Source organism: Chironomus tepperi, unplaced genomic scaffold (genome assembly GCF_022539635.2).
Source record: "Chironomus tepperi strain 1889 unplaced genomic scaffold, CSIRO-AGI_Ctep_v1 contig_423, whole genome shotgun sequence".
NCBI classification, from domain to species: domain Eukaryota; kingdom Metazoa; phylum Arthropoda; class Insecta; order Diptera; family Chironomidae; genus Chironomus; species Chironomus tepperi.
The window spans coordinates 510,899-538,756 of record NW_027226545.1 but is presented as its reverse complement, the minus strand read 5'-3'; the positions used below and the strand labels follow the sequence as shown (position 1 = coordinate 538,756).

Below are 27,858 nucleotides of genomic sequence, written 5' to 3'. Positions count from 1 at the left end.
AGCTTTTAATTCTATTAAAATACATGTTAATCTACACTTTGGTAATGTATAAAACTTTGGTAGGACAATGTATACCCTAGGGTAATGTATACCCTAGAACATGATCTATGTAAGTTCGGCTATTGTTCAAATCATATTCAACAACAGTAGCAAGCGCTCCTATGGCAAAATCTATATCATCGCTTTCCAACTTGTCTATTTACGCTTCACATTCCTTATATTATCATCCACACACCGAACTAATTCAATTTTTTTCGATTATAAAATTGAATTGCCGATAGAAAATACAGACTGTTCGCATATCTTGTTAATTACATCCAATTCAGCATGAATGAGAAATAAAAATGTTTATTGTGTCGAAATACTTTTGCATCTGCAATCGAGCGTTATTATAATACACAAAACATTTCTATTTGTGACTGAAATTTATTTAATATTTTCCATATGTTGCATTGAATTTGACTCTTTGCATTTCTTTCAAATTTTTATTTCCACATCCACCCACATACACACAACATTTTCCCTCTGTTCAATTTATTATATAAAGTATTATGGCGAAGCAACACTGCAGAGATTTTTTTTTTTCATTCCAATTTGTCACAGCTCGTTTCATTTTGCAATTTAACCGAGATGGAAAGAAAAAAAAAAGTTGTAAGGAACAGGAGGAGAAAAAAAGCAGCAGCAACAGCCACTTCATCATAAAAAGGAGGAAAAATTAATGTTTTTTTCGCTACAAGTTGCACTACAGTGTGCGCCATACGGTTGACTCTATATCTTTATGTGGATTCCCTTTATAATGCTTACTGTTGTTGCCTTGATATACCCACTATGAACATCCGTTCACTTCTTTTCTCTACAATAAATCCTAAATTAATTAAATCAATTTATCATAATTATGGCAAACCTCAACATTTTATTTCTTCTTTTCCTTCTTCATCTTATGCTGCCTTATTTCGAGGGTCCGAGTGAGAAAAAAAAATATAATTTTTACGTTCTCGCCTTTTATGACAGCACATGTGTATGATTCACATTCGGTTTATTCATTATATCCACTTTTGTATTTTCATGCAAAAAAAAAGGATTTTTATGTGCGAAATGTTCATGAAGTTTTTGTCTCTCTTGTGGATTAATCTCTTGTGATTAAAGTTGGATGTTATTCATTGTCTTTGGATGTGGAAGATGCCTTTTTTAAAGCTATGAAAACATATATGTAGAATATATGTGTTTACTTATTTCTTGTTTTCTTAGCCAGCTTCAGGAGTCGACTGAGGAAGGCCATGGATCACACTTGATCTCTACGACCAGCGAAGTAAGTATATAAGTAAGTTTCTTAGCTTGGGTGCTTGTTGGTCTATTGCGGAGAAGATAGAGCGTTGACAGTATTTTTTGAAGCTTTTTATCTGTTCGGGTTAATAGCAATTCTATCTATTTTTAAGATATATGGCACCAAGTCTGGCATGTACATGAAATTTGTCTAAATGAAGCTGGTTATAATTTAAAATGAAGAGTTTAGTTATGTAAAACTGATCAAAATAACAAAGATGTTAGGTATTGGTACTACAATGTATACATCACTGGTTTTAAGTACTGAACATGCATACTTTTTAACCTTTTACCAACACTTAAAAACCTGAGCTTGAAGTCGACTCAGATCTGGTATTGTAAAATCAACTCGAGTCGACTCGATTCCATACAAAATGCAAGTCGACTTCGAAATCTGCTGAAATTTCTAGAAAGGTCTATTTTACATCTGTTCAAAATCTTAAATCATTTTCATTAAATTTACAATTTTAAGTTCATATTTCTGCTTATTAATTAACAATTGTACATTATTATAATAAACATTATTGTATCTGAATTAATTTCATTAATCATGTAAATTTTTATGAGTTATTAATTAAATTAATTAATGATTAATGAACATGAGTATATTTCTGATACTTTATATTAAAACAATTGAAATTAATGAATTTTAATTAAATAAAATAAAATATTGTAAAATTATCTCATGCATATTTGGAAATTTTATGATCTACCAAAACAGGCATAGACCATACCTACATGGTACCAAATTATCACTATGGTACTTAAAATCGGTCTCTTTCCTGAAAGTATATTAAAGAAAACTCCATAGCAAAATCCACATCGCCATTGTGGAATTGGAATCAATTAGTTCAAGCTTTCATGTGTAGCCTGATTTAATTCTGCAAAAATAGAAATATGAACGGTTAATAATATAATTATATATGATTGCAGTGACGTTCTACATCTTGCAATAAATATCTATAAATATCATTTATTAAGTTCTTGTCTCTACATTGATAATATGTGCATATGTGCAGTGAGGAGTGGGCCGTTCTTTATTATTAAGTAATGCTTTATAGAAGGTTTGTTGAGATTTTGATTGCGGAGAGGAGGAAGGGGTAGGATGTAGTGTCAAAAAGTCGAGTTTTTTGCGTTACGTAAGGGAACGGCCCTAGCATCTAATATTCTTAAGTCTTAATATTGTTTGATTCAGAGTTTGATCATTTGGTATCAGCTCTTTATTCTCTTGATTCCTTATTCTTTCGACGAAAGAAAAATCTTTTTATTCCTTGCATTAGGGACACCGATGATGATACAATATTGACAGTATCAAGTGTTGCTCCTATTGTAGATATAGTTGTTAGTCCTGACACTCCAGTTGCGGCCAAACCGGCCAAAGACACTACTGAAAAGGGAATGGAAACGCCAGCAATAACACTTATTAGCACAAGCTTGAACGCTTCCGCTCTTTTTGCCTTTTCATCAAGTTTTTGAAGTTCTTCCTCATCGCGTATTAATCGAATGTTAAGGACATCCTCTTGGTAATTATAAACTTCTGATAAAAATGGATTTTTTTCTCGTTTTTGATTAATTTCCATTAGCTGAAGCTTTATTTTTTCAATATTTTTGGTGATTTCTTCTTTTCGTTCTGAATCCTTTTTTATAGCTGCTTCATGTTTCTCTCTAGCTTCCTTAAGTTTCTCTAAATGATCTTTCTTTTGTTCCTTATATTCTTTGAAAAAAATTTCAATTTCTTCGTCCAATTTTAATATAAACGTAGCGGCATGCATCGGACTTCCCATTTTCTTTTCAGCATCGTACATTATTAATGCCCTTTCCTTGCATTTTTCATGGACGGTTGAAATATTTTCCTCAGTTATGATGTCTTCATTGTTAAAAATTGACTGCTTATAGTCATCAAGGCACTTTTCAATCAATTTATTCATGAATCTATCAACAGTCAATTCATATATGCTTGATACTTTTGGAATCTGATTTGATTGAAATAATTTTAAATATTCTTTGATATATTGCTTCATATCCCCAACAGTCATGTCCATTGAGTTGATTTTCTTTATAATTAAATTGTCAGGAAGTAAAAGGCACTCAATGAGTCTCTTAAGTTCGTCTCTAAACTCATCATCCATTTCTGACCAACTGCCGTTATAGTTTTTGCCACGTGCAACTCCTTTTCCTGGATGTGGTAATAAACAGCATGCAATATCATCAAAACAACTAGAAATTGATTCACGCACAGACTGCAATTCAGGTTTTTGGTTTGGTTTTATTTGCAGTACGTCTTCAAGATAAGAACGTCCACCATTTATGCCATATTTGTAGTCACATGAATTGTTCCAGTCTCGAATGACAAATAATAAATTTTGGAAAGACTTCCTGGCTGTTTCACTGTTATCAGTTGAAGAAAATAGTGCAAATTCTATTGTTAGTTGGAGGTACTGTAGCTGATCTTCTTGTATTCTATTAGCAAGATTTAGAACTTGTATTGATGATATTAAGTTACTAAGTACGAATATTCTCGAATTATCAGTTGATGATGAATGTTTATCAAAAAGACCTTGTGTGTCCATAACAAAAATAGCCACTTTCTCTCCAGTTCTATCAATGGTATGCAGGAAGACATCACTCCACATTATTATCCCGATTGTGTCTCTTTTAACTCCCGAACGCCATGAAAATCCTTTCAATGACTCATCGCGACTTCCCATCCAATCGTTATCTTTTTTGAACAAAAATTCACCATCATCTATTTTAAGATTGCTGATTGATGAATACTGTTGATAAAAATAAACATGATTACGATATTCTGTTTATATTGCGTAGTTGAACTTACATGAGCATATAAGAATCTCAGGCAATAATTCAAAAAATAGCTCTTGCCACCGCGAAAAGCTCCAATTAATGAGAGAATTACAATTTTACGCTCTTCTAATTCCGAATGATTAAAAATTTGTTCAATTTCTTCACTATTAACAACAATGTCACCAGTGTCTGAAAACTTCATTAAAGTTATTGGCCGTCCATGAGGATGGCTTTGATCTTCAGACATTACAAAAAATTTAAAAAAAATTAAAATTTTATCAAAACAAAAAAAAAAAACAACTATTTACACTTGAGAACTATACATGAAATTTTAAGTTTGTTATAATAAGCTATCCGCGACGCCACTTAAGCATCTAAAATGCAATAACGCGCTATACAACATTTTCGGTTCTGCTTATAGTTTTATTTTATTTATTTTCATTTTTGTATAGTTTATTTATGTTGAAATCGAATTGTGTTTGTTAAAAGTACTAGAAATGTCTACCGATCATCCACATGGCAGGCCAGTAACTGTCATGAAGTTTTCCGATTCTGGTGAAGTAATTGTTAATGATGAAGAAATTGAAGAAATTTTCAATCATGAAGAAATTCAAGATCGAAAAATTGTTGTTATTTCATTAATCGGTGCATTTCGTGGCGGGAAGAGCTATCTGTTGAATTATTGCTTGAGATTCTTGTATGCTAATGTAAGTTGAATCATTTAGTATTGATCAGCACTGTCTAAACTATATAAATATTTTGACAGTATTCATCAATCAACAAACCAAAAGATGGATCATTCTTTTTTCATAAGAATGAAAACTGGATGGGCAACAAAGATGAACCTTTAAAGGGATTTTCATGGCGGTCTGGAATCGATTGTGATACAATCGGAATTATCATATGGAGTGACATCTTCCTTCATACACTTGATAATGGAGAAAAGATTGCAATTTTTATTATGGATACTCAAGGTCTTTTTGACAATAACTCATCACCAACTGAAAATTCGCGTATTTTTGCGCTAAGTAGCTTGGTTTCATCCGTTCAGGTTTTAAATATTGCTAACAGAATTCAAGAAGATCAACTCCAACATCTTCAATTTGCATCAGAATATACTCAGTATACAGCAATTGATAAAATGCAATCAGATGAGAAGCCCTTCCAAAATTTGATGTTTCTTATTCGTGATTGGAATAATGATCAAGAATATGAGTTCGGCAGGATTGGCGGCATGCGATATTTACATGAGGAGGTTCTTGATATTAATTCACAGAATGTGGAACTATTTTCTGTTCGTGAATCCATAACCGATTCTTTTGAGCAGTTTGCATGCTGTCTACTACCTCATCCAGGAAAAGAAGTTGCTTCAAATAAAAATTATGATGGACGTTGGTCTGAGATGGATGAAGAATTCAAGGACGAACTACAAAAGCTTATTGAGTGCCTTTTACTTCCTGACAATTTAGTAGTAAAGAAAATTAACTCAATGGAAATAAATGTTGAGGAAATGAAGGAATATCTCCAAAATTATTTAAAACTATTCCAATCGAATGCAGATCCAGAAGTGTCAAGCATTTACGATTTAACAATTGACAGCTACATGAGTCGTTCAATTAGAAAGTGCATTGATGAATATAAGCAGGTAATTTATGAAAATAAAGATTTAATGAATGACGAAAGCATTGAAACGATCCATGAAAATTGCAAGAAAAAGGCAATGGAAGATTATGATGATATGAAAAAGATGGGAAACTATGAGCATGTTGAAGCATTCAGGATTAAACTGTCAGAAAAAATTGACAAAATTTACGACGAGATGAAAGTTCAAAATGAGAAAAATTCAAGTCGAATTGAGGAAGAAATGAATGAACAAGAGAAAAAATTAGAAAAACTAAAGCAACAACGAAAAGAAGTCGAAGCTGAACTAGACCTAGCAGTGAGCATGCTGAGAAACCTCAAGGAGATAGTTCCAGAAAATAAGAACGAGCTAGAAGAATTGAATCAGCAAATGAAAATAGCTGAAAGTCGCATTAAAGCTGCAAAAGCTGAAATTAATAAATTAAACAAAAAAGCTGAGAAAAATTTTAAACTTCGAACATTTTTGATCTCAGCGATTGGAACTACGGCAGCTGTTGGAATTAAAGTATTAATCAAATCTAAACCTATTAAAGCTTGTTCAATTATGTAAATTATTTGAGATATTTATGATATTTTTGGCAATAAACTTAAAGTTGATGAATTTGACATCTGTTTTTAACCATGTTTCCGAACGGCACTATCCGGTAAATGGTAAACGGGTAATTTTGTGTCATGGACCCAAGCAGGTTTGAATTTTTTGGGACTTACTTACTTCGCTGATCGTACAGATCAACTGTGATCCATGGCCTCTCTCAGATATCGCCTAAAGCTGGTTCTATCGCAGGATTCCGCCTGCCAATTGCCAATACCAAATGCAATGCTGTCTCTATCAACAGCTTCCTTCCAGGAGTTTATCGGTCTATCACGAGTTCTCTTATCATCCACAAAGTCTGATTTAAAGATCTTATTTGGAGCTTCTACAGGTCTCCAAATAACATGTCTAGCCCATCGGAGCCTGTTTACTTTGACTTTTTTTGTAATATTAGCCTCTCCATACTGTTCATGGTATTTCCAGAAAATGTTAACAGCACACAGGTTGCCCATCACTGATGATCTAAACATTAATACAATGACATATCGGTGACCTAACGAGCATAGTGTGCTGTTTGAGACTGTAAAAGACTACCTAACGTATCATATCTTCACACAAATTAATGATAAATGTAGTGAAGGTCTAGAAATCTATAGAAAATATAAAAGGTGTGGCTTAGGGCTTAGTATCTAATTATAGTGTTAATTTGTTATCTACTAAGTGATTTTAACACTTGAAAAAAAAAAGTCAAGTGAGAAAAATAAATTAATTTTGTCACATTTGAAAGAGGGGAAGTGGGGGAGGGGGTGGGTTAAAGAAATCAAATTTTTAATGACTTATCTTGTCAAAATTTTGCAAATTTTTTTTTGAAATTTTATAACAAAAAATTAATCTTTAAGTTATAACATGTTATAAGTATAACACAGAACAACAACAACTTTTTTATTTCATGTATGTATTGGTAAGTTTAAGAAATATCGGACAGCTTTTCAATATCAAGAATAAATTTAAATTCTGCTGTTTTTAAATAGACTAATTAAAGTAAATTGGTGAAAAATTTAATTTCCCAAACTTAAAAAATATTTTATATTTTGTGGCTGTACTTTACATATATTCATAATTTTAATTACGCAAAACTTTAAAATTTAAGTTAAATTTTAAGGATTTGACTGAGAATTACAATTATTAAAATCAAATATCATCCAAAAATTTGATATTTCCTGATAAAAATTAATAATGACGAATTTGTAAAAAGTCTCCAGAAATTTACTAAACTACCCAAATATTTCTTTATACAAATTGTGACGCACAAATAAAACTTTGAAATAAAAATTCTTAAAAAAATGTCTTTTGATCATCCTTATGGGACGCCAGTACCTGTGATGAAGTTTTCAGATACTGGCGAAGTTATTGTTCATAGTGAAAATCTTGAAAAAGTCTTTAGTCATCCTGAAATTCAAGATCATAAAATTGTAATTCTTTCAATTGTTGGAGCAACAAGAGGAGGCAAAAGCTATTTTCTGGATTACTGTTTGAGATTCTTATATGCTCATGTAAGTCAGTTTATGTAAGAAAATGACTGCTTAATTTAATTTTGATCATTCAATCGACAGTATCCATCAATAAATGATCCAAAAATAGATGATGGTGAGTTTTTGTTTGTCAAAGATAAGAACTGGATGGGCAGTCGTGATGAGCCATTGAGAGGTTTTTCATGGCGTTCAGGAACAAAAAGAGATACAGCAGGTATTATCATTTGGAGTGATGTCTTCCTACATACTGATGAAGAAACTGATGAGAAGATTGCAATTTATGTCATGGACACACAAGGTCTTTTCGACAATTCTTCAACTCCAGCTGATAATTCGCGAATTTTTGTTCTCAGTAACTTAATTTCATCAATTGAAGTACTTAATCTTGCTAATAAGATTCAAGAAGATCAACTTCAGTATTTGCAGTTTGCTACAGAACTCACTCAGTTTACTGCCATCGATAACAAAGAATCGAATGAGAAGCTTTTTCAAAACTTATTGTTCCTTATTCGAGATTGGTATTATTTTGATGACTACAATTTTGGAACTGCTGGTGGTGAAGAATATCTCAAAAAGGTAATTAGTTCAATATCAACTCAAAAACCTGAATTGCAGTCTGTTCGTGACTACATTACAAGCTCTTTTGATCAAATTGATTGTTGCTTGCTTCCATTTCCGGGAAGAATTGTTGCTGGAAATAGAAATTATGACGGTCGATGGTCTGAAATGGATGAAGAATTTAAGGACGAGCTTAAAAAGCTTATTGAGTGCCTCTTACTTCCTGAGAATTTGGTCATTAAGAAAATAAGTTCAATGGAAGTTACTGTAAAGGAAATGAAGCAATACATTCAAGATTATTTCAAGCTATTCCAAACTAATCATATTCCTAAAGTATCTAGCGTATATGACTTAACTGTTGACAGTTTTATGAATAGTTTGATTGACAAATATTTTGATGACTACAAACTGACATTTTTTCGCAACAAGGACATTATAACCGAAGAAAATATTTTGACCGTTCATGAAAAATGTAAGGAACGATCATTAGAATTGTATGATTCTGAAAAGAAAATGGGAAATTCAGAACATGCCGCTAACTTCAAAACAAAATTGGAGCAAGAAATCGAAAAATACTTTATAATTTTTAAAGATCGCACAGAAAAGAACCTACAGAAAATTAAGGAAGAACGAATGAAATATGAAGCAATGTTGACAGCAGAAAGACAATTGAAGGAACAAGCAGAAGAAACAAAAGCACAAACAGAGAAACAACTGTTTGAACTAGAAAACGCACATCAACAAAATTGCATTGAATTGAACGACTACAAAAGTCAAAAAGCTCTTCTTGAAGCTCGTTTGAACAAAAAAAGACGAAAGTTACAGAAAGTCGAAGAAAAGTTGCAACGAGAAGAGCGATTCAGATGGATAATGCTTGGACTATTAGGTTTGACTATTGCAGTCACTGGTGGTGCTGTCGCAATAGCCATAGAATCAGCACAATTGGCAGGAGGAGCCGCAGCAGCGGTCGGAACTGCAATTACAGCAGGCTCTACTGGAATGGGAATGACTGGATCTAATACAGAACCTGAAGTATCAAATGACACTGCTTTGTCAACTGAGGTAGCCAATACGAAAGCAGATCCTGAAGCAGAAAAGAAAAATTTCACCCAAAAAGTTAATACTGCAGTTGAAGCATCAGAAGGTGCAATGAAGTTCGTAAAGAATGTGACAAATATAGCTGAAACTGCGGTACCTTGTATACTCAAACTTATAAAGGAGTTTAAAAGTCAATAATTTGAAATACTCAGCTCTTTTGCCATTTTGGAAAACTTCTTTGATTTATTAGGGTTTTCCGTGAAAAAACTTGGAAAAACCACAATAACAACCCTCTATCTCCTCTTTGGCTTTGCCACTGGTTTCGAGAATTAAAATTAAGTCTTCCTAAAATATCAGTTTTTGAGTTAAACATAACAGGGATCCTTTTGGTGTCAGTTTACAAGAAAATTTTTATAATACACTATCTAACACTTCTTCTTGAATAAAAATTTAGGTTAAGAATAACCATAAATGCATTATTTTAAGAGTATATTGTATTTGAAGTCGACTTGAATTAAATATTGAGTCGACTCAAGTTGAATCTTCAATACAAATTTTCAGTCAACTTCGATTTTTGAGAATATCTGTGATTGGCTGATTTGAGGTCAAAATCTACTTTAAATTCATACATATTCTGACTAATACATTAAAGTCGCAATAGTACTGATGGCATTGAGAATAGGACTAGAGGTTGTCTTGACGGCTGAATGGATGAACCGGCTGCTGTTCGAGTAAATTATTCTTGCTAAAATTTCGAAACGTACTTACTTTACTTATATATTAAGGTCCCTAGCGTTCTTTTCAACACATCCAATCCAGGAATTCTTCGGTCTTCTTCGCGATCTTTTGCCATTCACAAAGTCTGAAGTAGTTATCTTAAAGACTGGGGCATCACTTGGCCTTCTGTATACATGGCCTGACCATCTCAAGCGATTCACACGTAGAACTGTCACTATATCTGCATCCTGGAATAACAGATAAAGTTCATTATTATGTCTCTTGACGTATTCTTCTCCTTCCTTCACAGGACCATAAATCGCTCGTAGCACCCGTCTCTCAAAGACACCTAGTGCGTCCAAAAAATTTCGAAAACCAACCATAAAAACCTAAAATTCCAGGCACACCTTTGTATCAGTGATTCATAAGTCCAACAGATGTGCTTTCTATTTATTACAATTTATCATCATCCTGTTGCTGAATGAAAACAATTCCCACTAAGTATTTAATATCCCATACGGAACAAAAAAATAGAAAAAAGAAAGGGTATTCAGAATATACAGTCAGCAAACTCTTTTATGACAAACATAGTGAAAAACAACGAAGAAATGGAAACGTAAAAGCAGAAATCCTTGATATAATAAATTGTGCTTTGCTGTTTGACTTTTGAATCTAACAAATATGTAATCCATATGTTTCACTTCTCATGAGATTACATTCGTATTTATTTATTTCTTATTCATGCATGTTGTGTATTGCAAATGTTAAATGAAATATACGTGGTACAAGGGAGTATGGAAGGAAGGTAGTAAGGTAAAAATAAAGTTAATGTCTATCACAAGGTGAATCAAGACGGTTCATTGCTTGGCAACAATAAAGAAAATATTCTTTCATTGGAGTGGAAGGACACAATTTGGTGGGATATTATGCACATTTTTGATGAAAATCAGCTGAACTTATTCTATGCCAGTGATGGGAACCCTGTGTTCCGCGATGAGTTGTTTTTGGAAATTTCATGAAGGCCATATGGCCGATTGGTTTGCCAACTTTACCTTATTAAGAACTGATTTTCTGAATTATAGCAATTTTTATTGCAATAAATGTGTGAAAACTATGAAAATATTAAGGATTATTTTGAATCATTATGATTTTAGGGATATTCAAGAGTTCGATCAATACAGCAGACCTGCAACCTTGGACTAATTATAAGATACAGCAGAAAACTACAGGTTTAAGCCAGAGTTTGAATTCTATATGGTTGAAGTCGACTTGACTCGACTCAAATGTACTCGACTTCAAGTCGACTCGAGTCAGCTCGATTTTTTTTTGAGACGACTCAAGTCGACTCGACTCGACTTCGAGCTCTGGTTTAGGCATCTAAAATTTATAAATTACTTACCTGCGGTTCTTTGTCGAAACCTAAAAAATTCTCATAGTTCTCATGTTTTGTAAAAAATTTAATTAGTACTCACTATTTTCGTACAATTCCAGTTTCATCAACTTATAGCTTGAGACATTTTAAATCAATTTGTAGCCTCTGTTGCCGAATCTACAACCTAAAGTGTGGCCGTCTCAAATTCAAGTTACTCGACATTATTAACGACAAGAAAATATTTTTGAAAAATATCAACAGCCATTTTTGAGACAGCCACACTCTGCTGTAACCCAAAATAGAAGTTAAATTCATTATCATTGACACGAACGATCATAAATAAAATATTCCCGCAGAAAAAATTATTTTTACGAAAAATTGTGACGTCATGATTTTTTGCTACGTAAATATTTTTCGTTACGTGATTTTTTTCTACGTAATCAAAATTCTCTCTTAAATGTCATTTAAAATTCAAACAATACCTCAATATTGTGCCTCTAAGCGATGTCATTTAACGTTTCGTCCCAAGACAACAATTTGTTAATGTCATCACAATCCATATTTGATTAATTTCCACATTGATGCAAGCAACATTATTAAAACAAGACGACAATTCTCAACATGACAAGTAAAACTAATTTCCTCATGCAAATTTCAATTTAACATCAAAAGATTTAATCAACTTAGTCTCATGTGCAGCATATACAAATAAGGAAGTAATTTCACATGTTAGCACAAAGAAGTTTCTTAAGACAACAAACACAAAAAAAAAATCTCATTAAAATTATCTACGCGATTTCCTGTTTAGTCTTTTTTCATCATGATAATGTCTTTTAAGAGTAAATTTTTAATTGAAACACAAAAGACGCATGTAAGAGCAACAAAAAGTGCTTTAAGGTATGATGCTTTAAACAAACAATGTGAACACAAAATGTCGCTATGTGAATTAATCTTTCACATCATGACTTTACATCGTTAATCCATTTCTTTTTCTTTCTCTCCATTAAATGATGAGACAATGTGTTTGCAGATGAAATTTTAGTCGAGTAATTTCTTGAGATGTATGCTGTATAAAAATACATATGTTCAATTATTTGTAATACAAAATGCTGAAAAGGAAGGATTAATGGAACTTTTTTTTTTGCTGATGAGACTCCAATTATCTTGTAATGAGTTTGAGTCAATGTTGAATTATTAATGATGATGACAATGAAACTGGAAACATTTATTGAGGTAACGGGATTTATAAGTTTTTGAGTTTATTTGATTTAACTTTATCATTTTTGATGGATGAGTTAATAGTATTGTTGATATATTGATTTGAAATGTGATGTAAATTGAGAAATTAGAAGCGAAAAAGCAGATATTGCGTAGTTGTTAGGGTTTAAGCTAGCCGACTTTAACGTCCTGAGTTCCCCTCATTGATATCTAGTCGGATTCGGGTGATTTATTGCTCCTAGTAGTCACAACCAACTCGGAGTGTATAATCGCGACTTACAAATTGTGACCAGATAAATACATTGCATTGATATACTCTGGGTTATGCAACTGTGCAGAGTAGAAAAAAAGGAAAACTTTAAATATAGTCAGCAGGATTGAATTTTAATGTTTTGGTACATTACCATAGCTTTACAAATTCATGCAATATAGAAAAGAATCAATGGGTTCATATCGTTCCGTATAATTAATTATACAAATGAATCCAAAGAGATAAGAAAGATTCTCATCAGAATGCTTACAAAATTGAGAATAACAAATAATTTTGAAAACTCTCATACGCACCTAGCGAATGATTAATGTCTGATAAAGGAATCTATGAGTTGGATGCTTGAAATATCAATATTACAGACTTTCCACATTAAAATAGATGCCCAATATCAATTTAAGGGTACATCCCTATTTATTGAAGATAATAGAATGCAAGTATAGTCTATTATTAGATGAGCATTAAATCGTCAATTAAAATTTATCTAAATTCCTTTGAAAATTCTAAATCCTAAAAGTAATCTAGAAAATAGCAGGAAATGCCAAAATTTCATGACTTCCAATTGAATATCCACATCATCAATCTAATAAAACCCTCAATTTGCAAAATCGATGAACCTTAATTTTCACATTGATCCACAAAAATCTCTTGAAAAATTGAAAACCTTAACAATTCCTAACAATCTATCCCTCACATTCATCCTCATTTAAATCTATCAACTCGATGATCCTACAGACTGTAAATGAAACATGAAATTTCAGGAACCAAACAATAATGTTGTCAATTTTACATTGATACATGCAATTTAGTCTTAGATTCAACAAATAATATACACAATGTTAAGCCATGATGATGATGACAATCAATTTTTCTAATCTCAAAAAGCATTTTCCGATTCACATCCACTTCATTTACTTTGTCGTCCACAAAAAAAATTTCAATTTATATGCAAATAAATTCATATAAATCACACAATCACGTAAGCCCTAATGTTATGCAGGAAAAATAAACTCATATAGGGCGTAATTGTTTCCTGTTATTTTTCATATAAACATTAGCATTGAGTGAGTGGAACAACAACAATGCGTACGTAATGCCGAAAGCCAATAACGCAATATTATTGAAATTGGGGGAATAAATGTGTGAGGTCGTCCGCAACTGAGAGAATTTTCAATAATGTTCATTCTTATTATCTTCTTTTTGCCATTCTTCTACTCAATTCATATTGGCTTATGTATTTATACATCCTGACATCAACATTGAATATCTCTTGTGGCATTTTTTTTCTTATTTTTTCGTTCATTTCCTATACACATATGCATGTAAATGGAATGTAAAGGCATCTCTCGTGATATCATATGAAAATTATTTACTAAAAAATATTCCCTTGTGGCATCTCTTGCTTCTCCTCCAAATGGATCCCTTTTCTTTTCGTTATTGTTGATGTTGTGACTTGTTGTTGGCATATTTTTTGCCTTTTTTTCTCTCATTCTTTCTTTAAGATGATGGAAATTGTTAGAATATCTATTTATATATTCACATTTTTTGGCTGTCTTTAGGATGATTTTAGAAGAATTTTGAACTAGTTTGACAAGCGCGTAGAGCGAGCGATAGAGCCAGCTTCAGGAGCCGACTAAGGTAGGCCATGGATAACACTTCCATCTAGTAAGTAAGTAAGTAAGTGAACTAGTTTCGTTGCTGGGTTGTATAATTTTCAAACATATCCCGATTTTTTTCTGAGCTCAAAGTTGACTGTTGAATACGACTTGGCTTTTCCATAAAAAATCTGAGTCAACTTCGAGCTCTGTTTTTTACTAAAATTACTCAAATATTAACAGGATTTTTAAAAAAAAACCTTGCTAGCTTACTGATGGTGAAATTGAAATGACAAACTAGTTTGATTAAAATCAATGCATCATCAGCGGACATTTAATTCTAAACTGTTAACAATGGCATTATATATGCAGATTTTGTGAAGCTATGGCACGAAGTTTTTTAAGTGATATGAAAGTTTTAATATTAGTGATTGGTTTGTGCTCTATAGGTTAGAAAATACATTAATTTCCGTAATTTGAAGCTTTTTTGATTTTTTGTTAGACCGTTATGCTTTGACTAGACATGTTTGTGTGTAGTTTGTGTGTCCAATCAAATTTTTCTGATACATGTTTCTGATTGATAATGACACATAATCTACAAACATACAACAAAAAGATTTAATAAGGTTTAGTCTCAGACTAGAGTCAAGTAAGCTTGTGATAGTATTTTTGGCCATTTTTACACCGTATACTCTACGGCTTCAAATGAGGGAAAATGCATAATATTTAAATAAACTATTTTTAACACAAGCGGTATGCCAAGAGCAACAGATACGAAGACCAAAATTGGAAGTTTCAGAGGATTTTGTTATTGCTCAGAAATCAAACGAAAATCTAAACAACCAAAAACGTTTAACTCGAAAATCAAATTTTGTTAGTCCAACTCCAAAAGGAAATATAAATCAATATTACTTTCTAAGTACAAGAATTCCAATGAGGTCATCAAATATCACAGGTGAGCTTGACTTTTTTTGTTTTGTTTGACAATAAAAATAATATTTTTATTTTATTTTTAGAAATTAAGTCATCGACTCTTCTGCATCTCACGGGTTCAAGCAGATCTTGATAAACTTATAAATTTCAATAATTAATTGCCTATCGAAACAACGTATAGTTTCGAAAGGTTAAATTTACATATTTTTTTAGAATATAAGGATGCGTCACAATTTAAAAACAACGTAACGAGACATTTCATTCTAAACTGTTAAGCATATAACACAGATTTTGTTAAGCAATGGCACGAAGTTTCTTTTGTGATATCAAAGTTTTAATATTAGTGATTGGTTTGAGTTCTATAGGTCAGAATTTTTTTTAATAAATACATTATTCTTTGTCAATTGAAGCTGTTTTGGGTTGTTTCATTGATTGAACTTAATATTATTAATATATCCTTTTATTTCAAGCAGTTTGTCAACAGCAAATAATACAAAGAACAAAATTTAGAGCATCAAACAATTATTTTTTTATTCGGAGGTCAAACCAAAATTGGAATAGCCGCCAATACAAATACCGCCAACCAATACGTTTAATTCAACAACCACTCAATTTTAATCCTACTCCGAAAAATAATATAAATTATGCATACGCATATTCGGGATACTCGGAGGCAGGTTTTTACTCCGGGAATATGCAATTCCAATGAAAACAAAAAATATTCTCACCTGTGAGCTTTCTTGACTTTTTTTATTCACAATAACAATTAATTTTTAATTTAGTTTTAGGAACTGCATCTCAACTGCATCTTCATCTAAATATTTTGCATCAAAAACTGAGCTAAATAACTTTTTAAAAATTTCGATAATTAATTTGTGGTTAATTTGCTATTGAGAAAATGATTTTAATTCACACAAAAGTCATTTTTTTGAATGGGGATAAAATAAAAAAAAAATTAATAAACAGGTTTGATGTCTTCAACTAAAGCTCTAATAGATTTAACAAGACAAAAGAATTTCAAAATACATATTTTGTCTTAGTTTAAAAAAAAAAATTGGTTTAATGTATTGAGTGTGACTTGATATCATATCTAGGAATGCAATACTAGAATATGAGTAAGTAGTCACAATTTAAAGACTAAGGATGATCAACGGGACATTTCATTTTAAGCTGTGAAGCTTATAATACAGTTTTTGTTAAGCTATGGCTCGAAGTTTCTTTTGTGATTTCAAAATTTTAATATTAGTGTTTAGTTTGTGCTCTATAGGTTAGAAAATTTTGATATATCTGTTATTTTAAGCTGTTCTTGAAATCTTTTGCTTGCCTCGCCTTGTTTGTTTGTAGTTTGTGTGTCCAAGGACATAATCAAACAAAGTAATGGCATAGAATCAATAAGCAAACAATCCGAAAAGCATACGTCGTAGAAATAGACGAAAATCTAGCTCCAGGTCAGTATGACTTTGACTCCAAGACATATTCTATGAAATTCAGTCTTAGACTAGAATCACTGTGCATATCTGTACGTCCAGCGAAGTAAATAAGTAAGAATTGACTCAATTCAGCTTGGAGCAGGATTTGTGTCCACTTTTACGCCGTGTGCTTTTCAAGCAATATTCCAATTGAAGAATCATGTAATAAATTAATTATTTTAAACAAAAACAGTTTGTCACGAGGAACATAAACGAATAAAAAGATTTGAAGTATCGAAGGACTTTGTTATTATTCTGAAGCAAAAGAAACATATGCACAAGTATAAACTTTTAAAACATCAAACAAATGATTTTATTCCAACTCCAAGAACTAATTTACATTTTCAACCCTTTAACGGTAAGAGTGCAAAGTCAACTCCATTGAAGTCAATTCCCACGAAGACAATTTACAAGGAAATCAATTTCAATTAATTCATCAATTATCATTTGTGAGCTAACTAGACTTCTTCTATTGACAATATTAATAATTTTTTAATTTGTTTCAAGGTAACGCATCTTCATCTGTTTTGTATCTGAAGCGAAATTAGATAGACTTTAAAATAATTTCCAAAAATTTTGATAATTAATTTGCTAATGAGACAAAATATAACGTGACATTGAAACTCTACTTCCGCTTTTATTCGGTCCATACAAATCTTTCTTTCGGTCCATACAATCTTTCATCCGGGTGAAACGTGGGTCAATGCCCTGAGATATAGTTTTAAATGATTACTATTGATCGAGGGTAACAGCATTTTTGCCTAACGATCAAAATTTAATTAGCACAATAAAATTAAAATATACACGCATTTTTAAATGATAATTTAACCATAGTTTTAAACTACCAATGCTCCCAATGCTTCAAACCAGTGGTCTCATCGATGACTGGTTGTTGAGATCTCGTGCCTTAGTCAGTCAACCAATCAAAGTATAGTTTTAAGCGTAAATTTTAGCGCATTTTTGAAATTTTTTTCAAAAAGGTAGCTTAATAAGACACTTTGTTCGTTCGTTCATTCGTTCGTTCGTAGGGTTTCTGAAAAACGGCATTTTTAAAAAACGGCCGTTTCCGTTTTTTTCTGAAAAACGGCCGTTAACGGGTCCGTTTTTTTAATGTAAGGGAAACAATATTCAAATTAAAGCCCTTTTTGATTTGCCAAAATATGTACATGAAAAATTTACTTCTGAAAGTATACCGCAGGCCCAAAAAATTGAATATTAATTTTCTTAGTTTAAATTATTATTTAAAATTTTTTTTGAGTCGAAAAAATAATAAAATTTTTGAAAATTTTCCAAAAATTCAGAGAAAAAGGCTAGCAAAAAACGGCCGTTTTCCGTTTTTATTTTTTCGAAAAAACGGCCCGTTTTCCGTTTTCGTTAACGGCATCAGAAACCCTATTCGTTCGTTCGGTCAGCTGGAACGCGAGAACTCAAAAACTAGACATCGTAGAGAGCTCTGGTTTATTTTAAGAGCTTCGTTCTATCAAGTTATTGGGTTATCGGTCATTTAGAAGTTTCAAATCAACGCATAAATACTATAATTAACAGTTTTTCATTTTCAAATACAACAACAACAAAAACAACAACACGTTTTTTCATTGTTTTACAGTGTTTTTCAATGTTTGTCGATGTTTTTACAGTGTTTACTGAACAATGTTTGAATTTATTTTGACCGTTATGAGATTTGAATTATGAAAATCCGTTAAATGATGAAGTTCTTAAATTTGTGGAAGTTTTATATGGATCTTGTTTTTAAGATCTGAAAGTGACTTGGATCTTACTGGATCTTGGTTTTTAGGTTTGGAAGTGACCTGGATCTTACTGGATCTTGGTTTTTAGGTCTGGAAGTGAACTGGATGTTACTGGATCTTGTGTTTTAGATCTGGAAGTGGCCTGGATTTTACTGGATCTTGTGTTTTAGATCTGGAAATGGCCTGGATCTTACTGGATCTTGGTTTTTAGGTCTAAAAATGATCTGGATCTTACTGGATCTTGGTTTTTTGATCTGGAAGTGACTTATTAATCAATTACTGATCGCTGCGACAAAAATGCGCTTAAGTCTCTCGATCAAAAAAAAATGTTCTTGCTAGCCAACTTTAAAATGATGGTGAAATTGAAATGATAGACAAACTAGTTTGGCAAAGTATCATCAACGGACATTTAATTACAAACTGTTGAGCATTTAATACAGATTTTGTGGAGCTATGGCACTAAGTTACTTTTGTGATATCAAAGTTTTAATATTAGTGATTGGATTGAGTTCAATAGGTTAGACAATTTCACTATACATATATTATTCTCCGTCATTTGAAGCTTTTTTGATTTTTTGTTTTACGATTTTGCTTGACACATAATGGACACATAATCTAAAAACAAAAAATCCGAAAAGCACACTTGACTTTGACTCCAAGACAGATTCAATGAGATTTACTCTGAGTAGAGTCAAGTCAGCCTGGGATAGTATTTTTGGCCATTTTTACACCGTATACTCTACGGCTTCAAATGACGGAACATGCATAATATTTAAATAAACTATTTTTAACACAAGCAGTATGTCAAAAGCAACAGATACGAAGAACAAAAATTGAAGCATCAGAGGGTTTTGTTATATGGAGAACACACAAAAATCAGAATGACCGTAGAATTTTAAATCAACCATCAATAAATTATAATCCTACTCCAAAAAATAATTTAAATTATGAAATCTCTTCGTCAGCTGGTTTTTATTCTCCTCCTACCTATGAAATCATCAAAAGTATCAGTTGGGAGCTTACTTGAAATTTTTTGTTGACAGTAAATTAAATTAAAAAAATCAAATTACAATAAAAAATAATAAATTGTTTAATTTGTTTCTAGAAACTAAGTCTTCAACTCTGCTGCATCTCACGGGTTCAAAAGGAGCTAGATAGACTTTTTAATTTCAATAATCATTTTTTTATTGAGACAACATAAAGCAAATTTAAATGATTTTTATTCTTTTGGAGTATTTTTTTTTTTTGAATAAAATAAAATGAAAAAAAAAAAAACAAGTTTCTTACCTTTTTATAAAACTCATGCAGATGTAAATAACAAAAAATAACTGCATTCTATGCATATGCTATGATGGCCAAAGGATTTTCGCAAAAAATCAGAACACTTTTGGAAAAAATATTTTCAGTCTTGGGCTTGAACCCGAAAAACGAAAATGTTCATAATTTCACCAAAATTTGTATGGAGTTTTCAGGCTTTGTCGGGACACAAAAGCAAGGCAGAAAAGTACAACAGCGTCCTGGTAAAAATTCAGCAGATGGCCGCCCCAATTTAATGTGTTGAGTGTACCAACGAGATATTTCATTTTCAACTGTTAAGCATATAACACAGATTTTGTGAAGCTATTGCACCAAATTTCTTTTTTGTTATCAAAGTTTTAATATTGGTGGTTGATTTGTGTTCTATAGGTTAGAAAATTTTAATGATTCAATTGCTCTATCTTAAATGCTTAGATACAAGGAGCAAAATTGGAAGGACCAGAGAGTTTTGCTACTGGAAGATCACACAAAAATCGGACTGACCATAAACGTTTAAAACAACAAACGCTCAATTTTACTCCTACTCCAAAAAATAATTTAGCTTATATAGTTAGGCCAACATGTGAGCTTCCTTGACATTTTTTGTTGGTAATAATAATAAATTTTTTAGTTTGCTTCTAGAAATTCAGATGACAACTCCTTCAAGCAGAACTAGAAAGACTTTTAAATTTCAATAATTAATTTGCTACTGAAACAAGGAAATAATTGTTAAAAGTCCTCATGTTAATAATCGCATTTTAAGCGCGATTTTGCTAAGCGATCAAAATTTGATTAGTACAATCCTGAGTACAATAAAATTAAAATAAACAAGCATTTTTAAATGATAATCAAACCATGGTATTAAATGTTCCAATGCTTCAAATCAGTGATCTCTTCGATGACTGGTTGCTGAGATCTCGTGCTTTAGTCATTCAACCAATCAAAGTATAGTTTTAAGCGTAAATTTTTTTTAAATATGCGCTAAAAACAATAAACTGGTTTGATGTTATCAAATTTAGCTACAATATATTTACATAATTTGAACATATAAATTTCTGCTGAGTGTATCCAATTTTCATTTTATTTTAAACAGTTAAGCATATAACACAAATTTTGTGAAGCTATGGCACAAAGTTTCTTTTTTGTTACCAAAGTTTTAATATTAGTGATTGGTTTGTGTTCTATAGGTTAGAAAATTTTTAATAATTCAAATAATGGAGCATAAAATATTAAATATTTTTTTTACAAGCAGTATGTCAAGAGGAGTATATAGAGTATTCTGTTCCTGATTTATTAAACAAAACTCGTATTATCCGTAAATATTTTAATCAAGAATCAAACAATTTTACTCCAAAAAATAATTTAAATTATAATTTAATGTGGCTACCATTTACAACAGATATTCCAAGTGAGCTTTTTTTGTTCAATTAAATTATAATAATAATAAATCTTTTAATTTGTTTCTAGACGCCACGACAACAACTCCTTGAAGCAGAACTGGATAGAGTTTTAAATTTCAATAATTGATATGCTACTGCGACAAGGAATAGTAGTTTTAAATTACTTTATTACTTACTATAGTGTGTATTTTTAAAATGAAAAATAAATGTTAAAAGTCCTCGATTAGCACAATAAAATTCAAATAAGCAAGAAATTATCCAAAAAATGCTAAAATCAATTAACAGGTTTATTGTGTCGAGTGTACGACGAGTTATTTCATTCTAAACTGTTAAGCATATAACACAGATTTTGTTAAGCTATGGCACGAAGTTTCTTTTTTGTTATCAAAGTTTTAATATTAGTGATTGGTTTGTGCTCAATAGGTAAGAAAATTTTTAATAATTTAATTGATAGAGGTTAATATATTAAGTATTTTTAATACAAGCAGTATGCCAGATACAAGGAGCAAAATTGGAAGTTTCAGATGGTTTTGTTACTCGGAGATCAAACAAAAATAGGAATAACCGTAAACGATTAAATCAGCAAACGATCAATTTTAGTCCTACGCCAAAAAATAATATAGATTATTTAGTTGTGACAACTAATGAGCCGATGAAAATCAAATTCCAATGAAGTCATCAATTATCATTTGTGAGTTTACTTGACTTTTTTTATTGACAATAATAAAAAAAAATTTTATTTTTTTTCTAGAAATTAAAACTTTGACTCTTCCTAACCTTCCTTCATCTAACCGGTTCAAACGGAACTAAATTGACTTTTAAATTTCAATAATTATTAAGCAGATATATATGATTTTATTTCAAAAATGCGCTAAAAATAATTAACAGGTTTGATGTCTTCAAATGCAGCAATTAAAAGATTTGAAGCTTGAGCTTATAAGTTTATTTAATTTCGAGAGTCATTTCATTCTAAACTGTTAAGCATATAACACAGATTTTTTGAAGCTATGGCACGAAGTTTCTTTTTTGTTATCAAAGTTTTAATATTATTGTTTGGTTTGTGCTCTATAGGTTAGACATATTTTAATATAAATAAATTATTGTCTGTCTATTGAAGCTTTTTTGGTTTGTTATTCCGTTATTCCCGTTATTCCCTAATATAATAATTGAATGAGACCAAATCAGATTTTATTAGATTCAGTCTCAGAATAGAGTCAAATCGGCCTTGGGTAATGTTTTGGCCATTTTTACGTCAAGTATTTCAAATGATGGAGCTCATAATATATTAATTATTTTTAACACACGCAGTTTGTCAAGAGCAACAGATACAAGGAGCAAAATTGGAAGTACCAGATGGTATTGTTCCTCCTAGATCACACAAAAATAGGAATAACCGTAAACGTATAAATCAACAAACGATCAATTTTATTCCTACTCCAAAAAATAATATAGCTTATATAGAAAGGCCAACATTTGCACGTGAGCTTCCTTGACATTTTTTGTTGGTAATAATAATAAATTTTTTAATTGTTTCTAGACACCACGCCTACAACTCGTAGGACAACTTCTTCAAGCAACTTTTAAATTTCAAAAATTAATTTGCAACTGCGACAAGTAACTTTAAATGACTTCATTACTTACTATTATGTGTGTTTTTTTTAAATGAAAAAAAAAATGTTAAAAGTCCTTGTGCTAATGATCGCATTTTTGCTTAGCGATCAAAATTTGATTAGCACAATAAAATTCAAATAAGCAAGCAGTTGTCAAAAATGGGCTAAAATCAATTAACAGGTTTCATGATTTATTATGTCAAGTGTACCAACGAGACATTACATTACTAAACTGTTAAGCATATAACACAGAAATTGCAATAATTAATTTGCTATCAAGACAACAAAATAAAGATTTAAATGATTTTATTACTTACGAAAGGTGTTTCTTCTTGAATAAAATAATATGGTAAAAAACAGGTTTCTTTATTTTTAATGAATTTTTGCAGCTATAATTAATACAAAAAAACTTAATTCTAATCATATGCAACGATTAAATAATAATCCCAAAAAAATTCAAATCTGACAACATTCCCCTCTAAATCTTCTTCCTTTCCTGCTCCTTCAAGCATCAACATTTTTATTTTCACTTCTTTCACAACTTGAAGCATTTCTCCGGCTGTTCAAATTGAATGAAAGGAATAGGTTGTTTTTATGTTATAGAGTTGAAATGCCTTTGGGTATTATTTTCACTGGCTAAATTTGATATAAAGAAAAAAATTGGCAATGACATAAGGATTCGTGCTTATCTTCTGTACGAACATTTATGGAAATTTTTGCTATTGTGGATTTTTTTTTCCTTCTTTCTTGTTGTATTATTTAATGCGGTTTAAGAGGAATTTTCTCGGTTTTTTGATAACAGTGTTGGTGTGAATTGATATGCTTGAAATGAGCTATTTTGTGGAAATTCACAAGGATTTTTGAACAACAAGATAAACATAACAGCAAGATGCTGTCATGCAAGATATGTACATGAGGATTATCTTAGTGCTGATGTAATTCGAGAACTTTAAAAACATTTAAACAGGGAAATTTGCCATAAAATCAATGCTGACTGTTGATTGTTAGCACGCAAAAATTAAGAATCTGCAAAAATATCAATTTCAAAGAAAAGGTTAATTGAAATTTTCTTTCCTCATTTTCACATCCAATTTTCGATTTAACCTCATCGTCATCTCAATATTACTATACGCCATTTAAACTTTTAGTCAACGCAAACCAAAATTCCGATACTAAGCTAGAAAATAGCAATAATATAAAACGTGTTTATCGCTGTGAAAATTGGATTTTCATTTTCAATATGCGATGATTTTCATATCCTATCCATAGTGAATGACTTTATGATAATTGAAACAACAGAAACAGAAGCGAGGAAAAAACCCTTTATACAAATAGCTTAACAGATTTTTTTCGACTTGCTATAAATGTACCAGAATAGATGAATAAAAAATTGCTACTTTAAATTGGTTTTCTTGAAATGACACCTTTGAATATTTTTTGATTATGCAGCACATTGTCAGTCTGGTTGGTATGTTATGTGCTGTACATGGTCAGTGCATTCAATACAAATTGAAAACTGATCAGAATTGAGCTTATGAAATTACTTCTAACTTCATTATCGAAGAACATTATTGTCATATTGCTTATTGTCGTACTAAGTGCGTTTGGCTAATTAATTGGCACTGTGCATGGTATTTAAAATAATCAATTGATACCAATCGAATACTATAGCCGACGATTGCTCTAAAAAGACTAAGAACATGCTCATCTAAACTAACTTGCTCAATAAATTCTTAATCTGTGGAGTCAGGGTATTCCAAAAACCGGAATTTTCCATGGAATTTCCGTTCCCGATTCCTAAAATATCACGAGAACTTGAATTCTGGAAAGTCTACGTGGAGTTGAGCTTGGCTATTTTTGTGAGTTTTCTCATAAGCATTCCCTTTGTCTGGTAGAGTGCGACTGGTTTTTCGAGTAATCGACTGCAAACTGATTAATATATTCTTTAGAATAATAATAATTTTTCCGGGAAAACAGCCCATCCATGACGGTATTATGACAATCGCCCTCTCAAACTTGCCCATTTATGGTTTGCTCACTTACGTTTCTCTAAATTGTATAGTGGGTAATCGAACTAAACTCGTGAATGATGCCTCGAATGGAGATTAATCTGAGCAGTAAATACTTTCTCAGACCATTATTGGTTTTACGGAAATCAGCATTGATTTACCTCTGGTAAAGTATCGCAATCTTAAAATATCAATTCTATAAGACCCTTCACTAAATCAATAGCACATGGACAGCAGTAGAGTCAAATAAAAACAGTTCCAATATCTTCATCAACATTTTCCAAAACGTTCAAAACTTCACCATCTAAAGCGTTCTAGACAAAAATCACAAGATATCATCACCCACTACTCATTCTTATGACTAGATATTGAAAATCCCGTATCACTTTCCTATAAATTTCACTCGACGTCGTCATACATAGATAATAACACATAAAGACAAGGAGGGAAAAGACAAAAATTGTTTCTCATATTTACTTTACGACATAATCTTCTCAAGAGAGTCTTAAAAAATTTAGTTATAAAAACCTTTTCACTTTTTCTATTTTTTTTTTCGCACAGAATGTAACACGTTATGGGATGTCGTAAAGAAATATGTTATTTTTTTGACAATCTGATTATTTTTCCGGGGCATTATATCGCTTTTGTTTTCTTTTTATTTACTTTTATACGTACTATTCGAGTACGTAATAAAAATATCGGATTATAGAGTTGCATGTGATATTTTTATTGGTAACGAAACTAGTTTCAGAGCATTATCCTACACGATGTTATAAATTTGTATGTTTTTTGCTTTGTTTTTACGATGACAAAACTCATAAAGATGAAAAAAAAAAATAATTTGATATTGAAAATGTGACATAAAAGTTGTGGGCGGAGGGAGATGTAATTGTGATTTTGGGTATGCTAAGCTATAGATAAGTTTTAATCATAAACCATAAGAAGTTGAAAGAAATACTGTCGATAGAGCTATAAATGAATCAATAACCGAGCAACGCAAATGAAGGCTACTCTATGGCAGAGCTTTTAAGGCTCCTTTAAACCTTTCTTTTTTAACACCAAATGGAAGCCATCTGAATGGAAGCGAAAAAGCAGTAACGGTCTAGTGGTTGGCGCGTTAGGCAACCGTTCTAACGACCCTGGTTCGTTCCCAGGGAAAGTCTAGTCGGATTCGGGTGAATCTTTCGCTGTTTCTAGTCACAATAACTCGGTTTGTGTGATTCACGACACACAAATTTTGGCTAGGTACATTGCATTGGTATACCCTGAGCCATATACCAAAAAATAAAAAGGAAACCATCTGGATTGGCAGCCATATGAACGTAAAGCTCCGCAACGAGGGCTTCTTCATTTGTGTCGCTCGGGATAGCGTTACATAAGAGTATCAATGCTGCATTAAAAAGCAATTTGTTGCTACTAAAAGGAATTAATATTTATTGATATTGGAAATTGGATATGTGACAGCTTTGTGGATTTTTCTGTCATATTAAGCGTCAGTTTTCAGTTTCAAATGATTGTTTTGAAGATTTTTTTTATAAAATATTTGAAGTCGTCTCGGATTTTGTTTTGCCTAGCAGACAAAGAGCATGCTTTCGAGAGCTTACTCACCTTAAATATACTAGATGAGCATGATTGAGAGTATTGCTCTCAGTTTATTCTCTTCTTGAAGCACGATTCTCCAAAAAATAAGATTAAAAGCTCCATGGTGGACTTCAAGCTCTGCGCAAAACCGTTTTGCTGAGAATATTTCTTATATCCTCAACTTTTAAAGACTTCTTTCATAAATCCAGCAACAAAACAAACACACACTTCCACATCAAAACAATTCATTGACCATATTAAATCCGAATTAATTTCCAAAACCTCAATCCACAAGATTTTTCAATTTAATACCAAAATTAACTTCCAATTTTCCGCTTATTTCAGTTCTGCAAAAAAATCATCATTACAGGACAAATTGTAACGAAGCTTAAATAATCTCCGCATGTAATAATTTTTATACAGAACATCATATAAAAAAAAAATATTAAAATCAACCGCACCTGTCCCATCGAGAAAAAATGGATGCAGAATATATATTGCCAATTATGTCCCTGGGAAACATAGCTTTCATTTATCATCCTTTTATGTGATGGCATTCCTGTTTATATTATTTTATCATTTCGAGCATAAACTAATTAACAACATAGTTAATTATGTTGATGGAAATTTTAAAATTTATATAAATCTACCATAATTGCTTCGCTTTTATTCATTGCAATGTCATTAAATTTATCTTTTTTTTTCTGCTGTACTCTACATTGATAATTAACCTTCTGTACACATAATGAATATTTTTTTTACTGCTCAGATTCATTTTTTCGAAATTGTTTGTAAAGCTCAGGTAAACGAGGAACCTTTCTTGAAGCGAATTTATACGGGTATTCAACTTTAGAGCATCTTTTTTCACGGTGAGATGTGCTTTGATTTATTTATTCGTGTTTTCTAGGAAACTTGAGTTGGTAATAAGGCAGAATATCTTTCAAATTTGTGATTTCGTTGTTAATAGTCAAAACAACTTAAAGGTAAATTCATTATTCATGAGCAGCATAATGCGACGAGCCGCCATAATAGTATGTCGAACTCCATTGTCATGTTACCATTAAGGTAACTGTAACTCCTAAAATGTCATTGCTGGGACAGATACATCCATTTGTGACACTGACATTGGATGCAATCTACAAGGGAAATGGGTACTAGGAGCAACAAAAGCTATTTAACACAAAACAGTGATGAAAGAATGTCAGTTTAATATAGG

At 31.5% G+C, this 27,858-nt stretch overlaps 3 protein-coding genes and 3 long non-coding RNA genes across 10 annotated transcripts; 5 read left to right on the top strand and 1 right to left on the bottom strand.

Moving 5' to 3' along the window:
• Positions 1-2,240: 2,240 nt before the first annotated feature.
• LOC139097480 (atlastin-like) lies at positions 2,241-4,452 on the bottom strand. Its single transcript, XM_070649351.1, has 2 exons — positions 4,157-4,452; positions 2,241-4,097 (listed from the first exon to the last, which is right to left on the bottom strand). The coding sequence occupies exons 1-2, from the start codon at positions 4,370-4,372 to the stop codon at positions 2,544-2,546; spliced, it is 1,770 nt and encodes a 589-aa protein (XP_070505452.1). The 5' UTR covers positions 4,373-4,452; the 3' UTR covers positions 2,241-2,543.
• LOC139097482 (atlastin-like) lies at positions 4,268-6,372 on the top strand. Its single transcript, XM_070649352.1, has 2 exons — positions 4,268-4,832; positions 4,892-6,372. Exons 1-2 carry the CDS (start codon positions 4,623-4,625, stop codon positions 6,314-6,316), a joined length of 1,635 nt encoding a protein of 544 aa, XP_070505453.1. The 5' UTR covers positions 4,268-4,622; the 3' UTR covers positions 6,317-6,372.
• Positions 6,373-7,597: 1,225 nt separating this feature from the next.
• On the top strand, positions 7,598-9,902 carry LOC139097475 (atlastin-like). Its single transcript, XM_070649345.1, has 2 exons — positions 7,598-7,851; positions 7,912-9,902. The coding sequence occupies exons 1-2, from the start codon at positions 7,642-7,644 to the stop codon at positions 9,622-9,624; spliced, it is 1,923 nt and encodes a 640-aa protein (XP_070505446.1). The 5' UTR covers positions 7,598-7,641; the 3' UTR covers positions 9,625-9,902.
• A 5,070-nt stretch (positions 9,903-14,972) lies between these two features.
• LOC139097497 (uncharacterized) lies at positions 14,973-19,979 on the top strand. 4 transcript variants are annotated; one of them, XR_011545072.1, is made up of 6 exons: positions 14,973-15,045; positions 15,348-15,551; positions 15,613-15,894; positions 16,003-16,259; positions 16,312-19,788; positions 19,852-19,979. It is a non-coding gene; the product is annotated as an uncharacterized lncRNA (long non-coding RNA). The 4 variants fall into 4 exon arrangements; XR_011545073.1 differs by lacking the exon at positions 14,973-15,045 and having other exon boundaries at positions 15,115-15,551; positions 16,312-17,447; positions 17,506-19,788; XR_011545074.1 differs by lacking the exon at positions 14,973-15,045 and having other exon boundaries at positions 15,115-15,551; positions 16,312-19,263; positions 19,547-19,788.
• Positions 19,980-20,884: 905 nt separating this feature from the next.
• Positions 20,885-21,704, top strand: LOC139097500 (uncharacterized). Its single transcript, XR_011545075.1, has 3 exons — positions 20,885-21,229; positions 21,295-21,450; positions 21,510-21,704. It is a non-coding gene; the product is annotated as an uncharacterized lncRNA (long non-coding RNA).
• A 50-nt stretch (positions 21,705-21,754) lies between these two features.
• Positions 21,755-23,373, top strand: LOC139097487 (uncharacterized). 2 transcript variants are annotated; one of them, XR_011545069.1, is made up of 5 exons: positions 21,755-21,865; positions 21,931-22,133; positions 22,194-22,513; positions 22,751-22,921; positions 22,980-23,373. It is a non-coding gene; the product is annotated as an uncharacterized lncRNA (long non-coding RNA). The 2 variants fall into 2 exon arrangements; XR_011545070.1 differs by having other exon boundaries at positions 21,928-22,133.
• Positions 23,374-27,858: the final 4,485 nt, after the last annotated feature.